This window comes from Leuciscus leuciscus (genome assembly GCF_965113295.1).
Source record: "Leuciscus leuciscus genome assembly, chromosome: 18".
Lineage (NCBI taxonomy): Eukaryota > Metazoa > Chordata > Actinopteri > Cypriniformes > Leuciscidae > Leuciscus > Leuciscus leuciscus.
This window is the reverse complement of record NC_138742.1, coordinates 25,608,548-25,619,152: the sequence shown is the minus strand read 5'-3', so window position 1 is coordinate 25,619,152 and position 10,605 is coordinate 25,608,548. Positions and strand designations below refer to the sequence as shown.

Below are 10,605 nucleotides of genomic sequence, written 5' to 3'. Positions count from 1 at the left end.
CTGAGGTTTTTATTTGCAAAATAAATAGCTAATAGCTATATAAATAATACCAGCAATACTTTATCACGGATAAATGGTCCATATGTAAATTCTATACTGTTTTGTTTAAACAAATTGATTGTAAATCACTAAACTAAAATCAATCATTTTAAATGCTACATGTAAATTTAGGCATAACACCATCATAATGTACAGTATGAAATGGATATTGTGAGATTTACTGAAGATTTACATTTAAGAGTGTGATTTACATTATTTGTGTTTTAAAGATTTAGTTTAAGTGAGTGTTAGATGAATTTAAATGGGAATTAAGCATGAACAGTTATATATTAATTCAATAACAACTGATATGATAAATTAAAACATCTGTAAAATTGGCTGATTGTGTATAGTATGTACACTACTGGTCAATTGTTTGGGGTTTGTACTATTTTCTTTAAAACTGTTTTTGAAAGAAGTCTGCATTTTTTCTAATATCAAAACTACAGTAAAAACAGTAATATTGTGAAATATTATAGCAATTTAAAATAACTGTTTTCTATTGTAATATACTGTAAAAGTGTAAAGCTGAATTTTCAGCATCATTACTCCAGTCTTCAGTGTCACATGATCCTTCAGAAATCATTCTAATATGATGATTTGATGCTCAAGAAACATTTCTGATTATTATAAATGTTGAAAACAGTTGTGCTGCTAAATATTTTTTGTGAAAACCGCGATGCATTTTTTTAGGATTATTAATTTTTAACAGTATTTATTTAAAAAAGAATCTTTTATAACATTGTAAATGTCTTCACTGCCACTTTTGATCAATTGAATGCATCCTTGCAAAAAAAAAAAAGCATTAATTTCTTTAAAAAAATAAAAAAATATTACTGACCCCAAACTAACTTTAAAGGGCACATGAAATAGTGTCTTTTCAAGCGTACCATATCTTTATTTCTGTTACAAATATTCATATTATCTCAGAAGTACTGGGATAAAAGTGTATAGTTCGGATATAAACACTGATGTCTACAGAAGCAATCAAAATAGTGTAAATCACCTTTTGAAAGCAACATGGCGCTTCAAATAACGATTGTGTCAATTACATCGTTACACCAGTAGGTGGCGGCAAGGGACTGTTACAAATGTATTTGGCATTGAATCATTTACTCAAGATATTCGTTCAAAAAATGCTGATTCATCCAGAAATGAAACCATAAAGTACTTACAAATGAGTCATGGAATCATTAATTCAAGCCATTTAAAAATAAAATAAAAATTAATTAAGATTAATTAAACATTTAAATAGACTGCAGCAATTAACATTTTGTCAGAACCTCTAGTAAGATACATGTTTATTAGTCTGTTAAGAATTGTGGGAGAATCGTGATCTCTCTCTCTCTCTCTCTCTCTCTCTCTCTCTCTCTCTCTCTCTCTCTCTCTATATATATATATATATATATATATATATATATATATATATCTTTCTTTATAATGGAATGCATTTAAAGCAAACTGTTTAATGCTGATGTGTGTTCCAGAGATCCCGGGGTTCCTGAGTGCGGAGGAGAGCAGTGTGGTGATGCAGCTGGCCCAGCTGAAGGGCTTGACCCACAGCGCTCTCCACACGGCCCCGGACAGCCAGGAGGAACAGCTCACTCAGGACGAGCTCTTCAGCCTCCTCGACCTCAACCAGGACGGGCTTCTGCAGAGGGAGGAGGTCAGCCACAGTCTCCTACACTTACTGCTGCTCTTGAACCTTAAATGTGTCAGTTCAACAGAAATTCTGTCATCATTTACTCACCCCCATATCTTTGCTGCAGCTTTTTCCGTGAAACTAAGAGTGAGTTGGAATATTTTCACTGAATGATGACTTCCGGTGTATCGCCAAAACATTATAGTGCTTCTTTGATTGCTTAATATCTCATTTGTTGTTCCACGGAGGAATCTCATGCAGGTTGAAATGGCACGAGAGTGAGTAAATGATGACAGAATTCTATTTTTGGGTGAACTCTCCCTTTCGAGGATGAGAGTGAATTATGGAGACAGAGAGAAGCAAGAGAGAGTAATGAAATATTTTCCCAGAGTTAAAAGCATCTGTTCTGCCACAGATTTTGAGTCTGTCCCATTCGACTGATGGATCTTGGCTGAGCTCATACAATTTACGGAAAATCCACACCGGGCTTGAGACCAACCCTTCTGGTAAGTGAAGTGTGTGTGTGTGTGTGTGTGAGAGAGAGTGGTGGGTCTGATACAATGACACAACATGCAATGTTTTCTAGCAGCTTCCGGATGGATCCTATTAGAGTCTCATTATTATGAGGGTTACACACACACACACATCCGCCTCAAATACGGACTCACCGAGGTAGTGTCCCCTCTTCCGGTCCCCCTGCCCTATTGTCTGGAGAGCATCCCGCTGTGGTTCGGTTCCGGAGGGGAAAGAGTGAAGACTCACTGACCCGCGAGTAAAGGAGAAAAATAGAGAAATGCTATTCTCTTTATTCTCGCCTTGTTCATTGTAACGCTGCCGTCAACTGTAATATTGTTTTGGTGCTGTTTGCTGAGACGAGCATCTCTATTGCTCTTGCTCGTACTTAAAGTTGAGGAATCAAACGCACCCCTAACCCTAAAGCATGTAACTTGTCCCGCACCATTTGTGATTTTGTTATCGACATGAATGATAACTGAAAGCATGCGTCTTGTTGACTAATCCCATTGAGTTACAATGAAGGAATGATCCAAGCCATATATAGAAACTAGAATATCTTAGAGACTTGTAAACGGGCTCTCTTGACTAGTTGGACCTGAAGGAAACCACTTAGAACATGCTAGCAACCACATAACAGTGCATTAAAACATTCAGAACAACCATATAGCAACATCCTTGCAACCACATAACAATAAACTAGCATTGCACATGAAAATGAAATATAAATTCCAATGAATCAAATTTTTTTGATCATGACATCTTGCTTTAAATGGTCGAATGGAAGCATAATGTGCAGATTCAGAATGTGATTTTAGTGCTGCATGACTGAGATTGGTGTCTGGTGTGCGTTTGCAGGAGTTCTGTCTCTGCAGGAGTTTAAGCGTGTCAGTGGAGGAGTGTTGCAGTACAGTGGAGCTGGACAAGGCTTGGACGGGAACGCCGAGGTCAGGCAGAGAAGCACACACACACGGCTTTACCTCGGAGAGGGCACACACCACCTGCTGAAGAGCATCAGAAACAGGTGATACAGTCTGATGGCCACTGTAGTGGTTAAAGCTCAGGGCTGGGACACAAAAGGATCCTGGTTCCATCCATCACAATTGTGCCCTTGAGCAAGGCGCTTAAAGATAGTTCACCCTTCAAATGAAAAGATTGGTAATGTTTGGTTCGTGTATCGAATGATAATTTGATCTTCTACTTAAGAAGATTTATAGAGAAATGTGAAATTGTTTGTTGTTTTTTTCCCCTTTTTTGCTTAAAAGTCCCCCTGTAGTCAATAAATGTATCCCTTAAAACACAGAAATTCCCTTTGAACACAGAAATTACACATTTAAATGTTTTTTCCTTGAAACATTTTTTTATTCGTGCCTTAAAAGAGCTTGAATGTAACTCTACACCCTTGCCTTATTTAGTATACGCGGTTCTATGAATATGCATATGAGCCCCGCCTCCACTCACTCACATCAGCTCATTGATTCACACGTTGACCTGATTGGTTACAAGTTTGTTTGTGACGTCAGAAACACCAGCGATTTCAAACCGCGTTTTTGGTTCACTGCAGTTTTAAGGAGAAAATACTCAGCAATAGTGTTGACTTATGAATTTGCACATGGTTTGCCTTAAACACCACATAGACGTATAATAAACAACATTAAGAGCTTGATTTTCAACACAGGGGGACTTTAAGGAAAATGAATGTGAATTAAGCTAGATTTTTCATTTACTGCTTTAATATTTGATTCATGGGCGGCCCTGAAATGGCCCTTTCGTCTGATTGGTCTTCTGTACTGCAATCAAAGCCATTTTCAAAAATTTTCCATAAATAATTTGTTTTCGATTGATCTACTTTTAGAATTCACTCCGAAAAATTAGCTGTTTTAAGAGAAGTCATTCACAGACAATTTTATGATAGTTTTTTTCAGTTGTTTTGAAGAAAATATAGAGAGTAATTTGCAGAGCGATCTCCTACATGAACTATTATTTTGTGGGATGGGACTAAGAAAGTACAGAAAACGGGGTGAGTCCAAAAAGGGCATTTCAGGGCTGCCCACACATGAGAATCAAGTATTACCAGTGAACAATTTTTTTTTTTTACTCATGAACAAAAACGAAAAAATTTACTTTATTTTTTTAATTAAATTTTTACTATATATATATATATATATAATTTTTTTAATTTTTTTTCTTAAACAAAATGAAAAAACAAAGAACAAAATTCTTGTTTCTCTTCATATCTCAAATGACCAGAAGGAACATGGCCCAGACAGCAACAGCAACGTTGACTTTGATTGTATGGACAAAAACTGTTAAAACGTGTTGTTGTTGTTGTTGTTGTTGTTGTTGTTTGGACACCTCCTAGTTGACCTTGAAACATGTTTTTGTTTTGTTTTGTTTTGTTTTGGATACCTCCTCGTTTACTTAGATTGTATGTACAAAAAACATTTGAAACTTGTTTTGCTTTGGTTTTGTTTTGGACACCTCCTCATTACTTAGATTGTATGGACAAAAAGAGTTGAAATATGTTTGTTTTTGTTTGTTTTTTTGGACACCTCCTCGTTGACTCTGATTATATGTCATACATGTTTAGAACGACATGAGGATGAGTACATTTTGAAGATTGTTTCAACTGTTTTTGTCCAAACTAAGAAAAGAAAAGAAACGAAAAGAAAAGAAAACCATGTTGTGTTCTGCAGCAGAAAGACAGCCATACTGGATTGGAATGATATGAGTGTGACTAAATGATGACAGAATTTTAATTTTTGGGTGAAATATCCCTTTAAGCCCAGGTGAGCCCAGGGAGATGGTTCTGGTATTCTCTGGTATTGTTCTGTTACATTGATTTGAGTAAAATGGTGCGTTCATGTTTTGTCGGAAAGATCGTATTTATGAGTTTGAACACAAATGAACGCTACCACAAAGTCATAAATAAAGTGGGAAGCTCGGGATTTTCTTTAAACCTCGATCTTTTCGAGTTGGGGGCGTGTCAGTGAGAAACATGGCGGAATACCACAATACGTATAGGCATTTAGCAGTGACATTGTCAGGCATTTTATTTACAAAAAAAACAAACTAACTACATGCACAAAATATAATAGCACTGTAATATAACAATATAATATGTAACAATGAAGTTTACAGGAGATTCATAAATTAATCAAAAGCATAAAAACCAAAATACTCTTTTGTTCTTCATTTTCTAGAAGTAGAGTTTAAAAACCTTGCTGTGTTTTTGTGTAGTTAAATAAGAGAAGGTACACCGCCATCTTACTCCGATGAAAGCGACTTGAACAATACCTGACGTCGTAAACACGACTTCCCAACTCGTAAATACAAACTTCCCAGGAGAACATGAGTCTGGTAAAAAGTCTGCTAAATGGCTCCTTACTTGTGCACAAAGTAGAGCTAGTTTAAGACATAAACGCACTGACAAACTTTGTTTTTCTCCAGAGTGACACGTGTAACGCGACTGCCGTCGTCGCTGGTCGATCTCAGCGAGCCAATGGAAGTTGTCCGTTACGAGCAGGGCGGGCACAGCCACGCCCACCACGACAGCAGCCCTCCCAACCCCGACACAAGCTGCGCACACACACATCTGGCAGCAAATCACTCTAACCAAGTTGCATGCAGGTACATTTTAAGTACATTTTGTATCTAATTTGATTGACTCGTAATAATGCTGCGGCATAATAAAGGTGTTTCTGTTTCCCAGGTATCTGACGGTCCTCATGTATCTGAACTCGGCGGATGGAGGGGGAGAGACCAGCTTCCCTGTGGCCGACAACAGGACGTATGAGGAGGAGGTGAGCCACGTCTCGTTTCTATGGCAACAGCTATGTTGCCTAGCAACCAGGCGGCAACAGGAAGAAGGACTTGAATTGTGATGGCTATCTTAAGCACTTGACGTTATTGCAGTGTTTGAGGGTTCACTTGAAATCTGCGTGTGTGTGTGTGTGTGTTTCAGGTCTTAGGTGATCTCTCTCAGCAATACTGTGATAAAGGAAATCTGAAGGTCAAACCTGTTGCTGGAACTGCTCTACTGTGGTACAACCACCTCTCCGATGGCAATGGTGATTTTCGTAATTATTCCAAACTTTTGACCGATAGTGCATGCGTAATGAATAGTAATGAACTCCACATTGTTCTCCTCCATTCATTTTAATCAGGTTGGGTTGGAGAGTTGGATGAGTTCTCTCTCCACGGCGACTGCTCGGTCACTCGAGGCTTCAAATGGACAGGGAGTGTGTGGGTGAACGTCGACCCTGACCAGCAGCGTCAGGAGCGCTACCAGCGTCTGGTCTCGTGGCATCCAGAGGAGCAAAGCAAAAGGCCAGAGCATGAAGACTTTCACCAAGACCTCTGAACCAGACCTCCCCTCAGGAGTTACGCTTTACGCTGATCCAGGGTCAGTTTCCGCTAGGCAAGTCCTCATGTAAAGCCTGGTTTAGGAAATTAAAAGCTGGTCCAGTAAGAGATATACCAGGCGCTACTGCAAGCTTGACCTTTATATAGCCGTCACCCCCTGCTCCGATGACACATCATATAATATTCATGAGCTCAACAGGGAGAATAATAGCTAAACTTTCACTGATATAATTTATATATTCTCTATTTATGGAAGAGTTTGTTTATTTATTCAATGTGCATATTTATTGAAATTATTTATTTGTCATATCACCATTTATTCAATTATTTATTCCTTTATTATTATTTATTAATATATATAAATGTGTGGTGTGTACATATATATTTATAAATATAGTCACATAATGTGTGTCTATTTATCTCAGGTTTGGTTAAGCACAGGTTGTCTTTTTCCATTTTAATGCACTATTTCAAACAAAGAACTTGTCAGATGTGTAAGTTAAATTAAGAAATAAATTAATTCATACTTGTAGAACAGTATGGGTGGTGTGTTAATTGTTGTGAATTAAAGCGTTTGTTCACCCAAAAATGAAAATTCTGTCATAATTTACTCACCCTCATGTCGTTCCAAACCTGTAAGATCTTCAATCATCTTCGGAACACAAATGAAGATCTTTTGAATGAAATCTGAGAGATTTCTGTCCCTCCATTGACCGCTACAACTACCACTTTGACGTTTCAAATATGTATTCTATATGAATCGAGCGGTTTTGTCAAATTTTTTTCTGAATTTAGGCTTTTATTCACATATAAACATTCATAAACTCACACATCAGTTGTGGTAAACAGAAGCTCAAGCATGTTCACTTGATGTGCGAGAACCAATGAGGCTCATTCTCGTGTTACACAGCATGTTTGAGCTTCTGCAAGAACCAATGAGGTTAATTCTCGTGTTACGCAGCACGTTTAAACTTCAGCAAGAACCAATGAGGTTCATTCTCGTGTTACGCAGCACGTTTAAACTTCAGCAAGAACCAATGAGGTTAATTCTCGTGTTACGCAGCACGTTTGAGCTTCAGCAAGAACCAATGAGGTTAATTCTCGTGTTACACAGCACGTTTGAGCTTCAGCAAGAACCAGTGAGGTTCATTCTCGTGTTACGCAGCACGTTTAAACTTCAGCAAGAACCAATGAGGTTCATTCTCGTGTTACGCAGCACGTTTAAACTTCAGCAAGAACCAATGAGGTTAATTCTCGTGTTACGCAGCACGTTTGAGCTTCAGCAAGAACCAATGAGGTTCATTCTCGTGTTACACAGCACGTTTGAGCTTCAGCAAGAACCAGTGAGGTTCATTCTCGTGTTACGCAGCACGTTTAAACTTCAGCAAGAACCAATGAGGTTCATTCTCGTGTTACACAGCACGTTTAAACTTCAGCAAGAACCAATGAGGTTCATTCTCGTGTTACGCAGCACGTTTGAGCTTCAGCAAGAACCAATGAGGTTAATTCTCGTGTTCTGCAGCACGTTTGAGCTTCAGCAAGAACCAATGAGGTTCATTCTCGTGTTACGCAGCACGTTTGAGCTTCAGCAAGAACCAATGAGGTTCATTCTCGTGTTACGCAGCACGTTTGAGCTTCTGCAAGAACCAATGAGGTTCATTGCAGAAAATTTTGACTAAACCGCTCAATCCATATGGATTAGTTTTATGATCTTCTTTATGAGTTTTTTAAAGCATTGAAGTGGTAGTTGCGTCGCTGTAAATGGAGGAACAGAAATCTCTCAGATTTCATTAAAAATATATTCATTTGTGTTCTGAAGATGAACAAAAGTCTTACGGATTTGGAATGACATGAGGGTGAGTAATTAATGAAAGAATTTTATTTGGGGGGGGATCTAACCTTTTAAACCTCAACAGCTTTCACTGATACACAAGTGCACATTTTCCCCACACGAGGGCGTTATCTTCACTTACACTTACAGAGGTCTCTTCTTGCATGTGCACAGCAGTTGTAATGCCCATGCAGCACTTGTAAGTCAGCAGTGTAGGGAACAGCACATTCCAGGGCACAGTTTTATGGTAGGGCCCCTGTCTTAGTGCAACAGTGGAGAAAGGTTTGCAACATTTCGATTGGATATTGGTGGACTAGCACAAACAAATGTCCAACACCATCAGATAAGGATGCTAGGGCAACTGACTGACTCTTCAAGCATGGGAAGGACGGGACTTCTCCATGATCCACAGGCAGTTTCTGCCCTGCAGGCTGCACCCATCATGAGACTAATCCCTAAGGTTTAAGCCAACCGCCACAAAAATTCTTTAGGACTTTTTAGATGCAAGAGCAGTGGCTGAAACAAAGGAGGCCGCAATGATCCATCCCATCCATTCATGTTTGGAAATCAGTGACAGCTATTTGTTGGTCAACATCTCACACAAATTCAGCTGTTAATGTACAAATTAATGCTTACATGGCAGTCTTTTTCCATCTTGTTTATAATTTTGCCAAAGGTATTCTAGTGGTGCTTTGGAAAGTGAGAAATGCATTGGTAAAACTTTCAAGACACTGTATGTGTGCTTTAGATTATGCAAATGAGTTCCACAGGGGAAAGAAGGGAGGGCCAGCAGCCAATCACAGCACTGGAATTGAGAAGCACCAAATTGCCATCTCCTCCTCATTTGAAAAGGATAAACGTACCCTTTCAACAGACACACCTTCTCCGGATCATCCAGTGAGACATTAACAGATACATACAAGGTCTGAGCTTCCGGCCCGTAACAGGGAAGGCAGCAACAGATACTTTCAGGTTCTGAGTCTCCCATCTAGAGAGACTGTAACAGATACGCCGTCGAGTCTCCAGCCTGCAAAGCTGAGTCGACAGCCAATGAGGAAAGAGACATTATCAAAGATTACGTTCAGAGTCTTCATCCAGCGAGACAGTAACAATAACAGCATGTCCCGGGTCTCCGTGCCAGAGAGACAAAAGCAGATTTGACATACAGACACATTTGAAACGAGGTTAAGCTCCGGAGTGCAAACATTCACTTCGAGGTACCTTCGTCTTCATGTTCCAGATTGTCAAGGTCCTTCTGCACCAATACTTCAGGGCCTCATCTGTGTGTTCAAGATTGTAGGACCCTTTTGGTGCTCCAGGAGATCAGCATCCGACAGATCTTTGTGTTCAAGGCTGTTGACCCAGCACAACCGGTGGAAGACGTCACCGCCATCAGACTGCTCACTCGACCACCTGGAACTTAAATATTACTCTACCAAACCTCTTTCCAGAGACCTTGGCATTGCTGTATATTATCAGTATATGATTTTCTAATTTACATTAGAGGTAATATAACTGATTCTAGTGAATAACAAATAATATTTCATTCATTTGTTTGATGTATAATAAGGATCTTCACCTTATTAGTTTCAGAAGAACAACAATTTATCTTTCCATTGGGTAATGTATCTCTGCCATAACCACACCCCACTTAATCACTTGTATTTTATGCATCCTGTGCATTTTATTCCTTTATCATTCACGGTATTAATTTAGTAGTTATGTTGATTTACTCTTCTTTATCTTTTCTTTTTTTAAAATAAAACTTATTTTATTACACTTGTGTCTTGTGTTAATACAAATTAAGATAAGTGTCTTGACATAATACGGAAGACGCTCTACAAGTTAACAATATCTCATGAATCCTTCAGATTGGTCTGATGACAAACTTTCTGAGCATGAAAGAAGATATTTTGAAGAATGCTGGTAACCAAACAGTTGATGGACCCCATTGACTTCCATAGATTTCCCCCCATATACATATATATATAATGTATATAAAATAAATGAGGTGTCCTGTCTTTTGAGTTTTAATGGTCCAGGCCTGGCAGTGATATTTTAGATTGTTTGAAACTCATGAGGCACGATTATAGATATGCACGTATGCATCCTCAAGGGATTCTAACAGCAATTTGATAGTCATCTCATTTTAGAAACCTTATAGTTCCTGTTTGTACTTTAACAGAGCTATAGTATATTCTCTGAAAGCTATGAC

The 10,605-nt window shown here is 38.6% G+C and overlaps 1 protein-coding gene across 1 annotated transcript in view; it reads left to right on the top strand.

The window, feature by feature from the left end:
• The window catches only part of p4htma (prolyl 4-hydroxylase, transmembrane a), a 16,074-nt gene extending 8,975 nt beyond the window's left edge, over positions 1 to 7,099 (top strand). Inside the window, exons 3-9 of the mRNA XM_082145166.1 lie at positions 1,527 to 1,705; positions 2,097 to 2,187; positions 3,053 to 3,218; positions 5,645 to 5,824; positions 5,907 to 5,997; positions 6,159 to 6,264; positions 6,361 to 7,099. Of these exons, the coding sequence (XP_082001292.1) occupies positions 1,527 to 1,705; positions 2,097 to 2,187; positions 3,053 to 3,218; positions 5,645 to 5,824; positions 5,907 to 5,997; positions 6,159 to 6,264; positions 6,361 to 6,557 (1,010 nt within the window). The 3' untranslated portion in view covers positions 6,558 to 7,099. The remainder of the gene's footprint in view (positions 1 to 1,526; positions 1,706 to 2,096; positions 2,188 to 3,052; positions 3,219 to 5,644; positions 5,825 to 5,906; positions 5,998 to 6,158; positions 6,265 to 6,360) is intronic.
• The last annotated feature ends 3,506 nt before the right edge of the window (positions 7,100 to 10,605 follow it).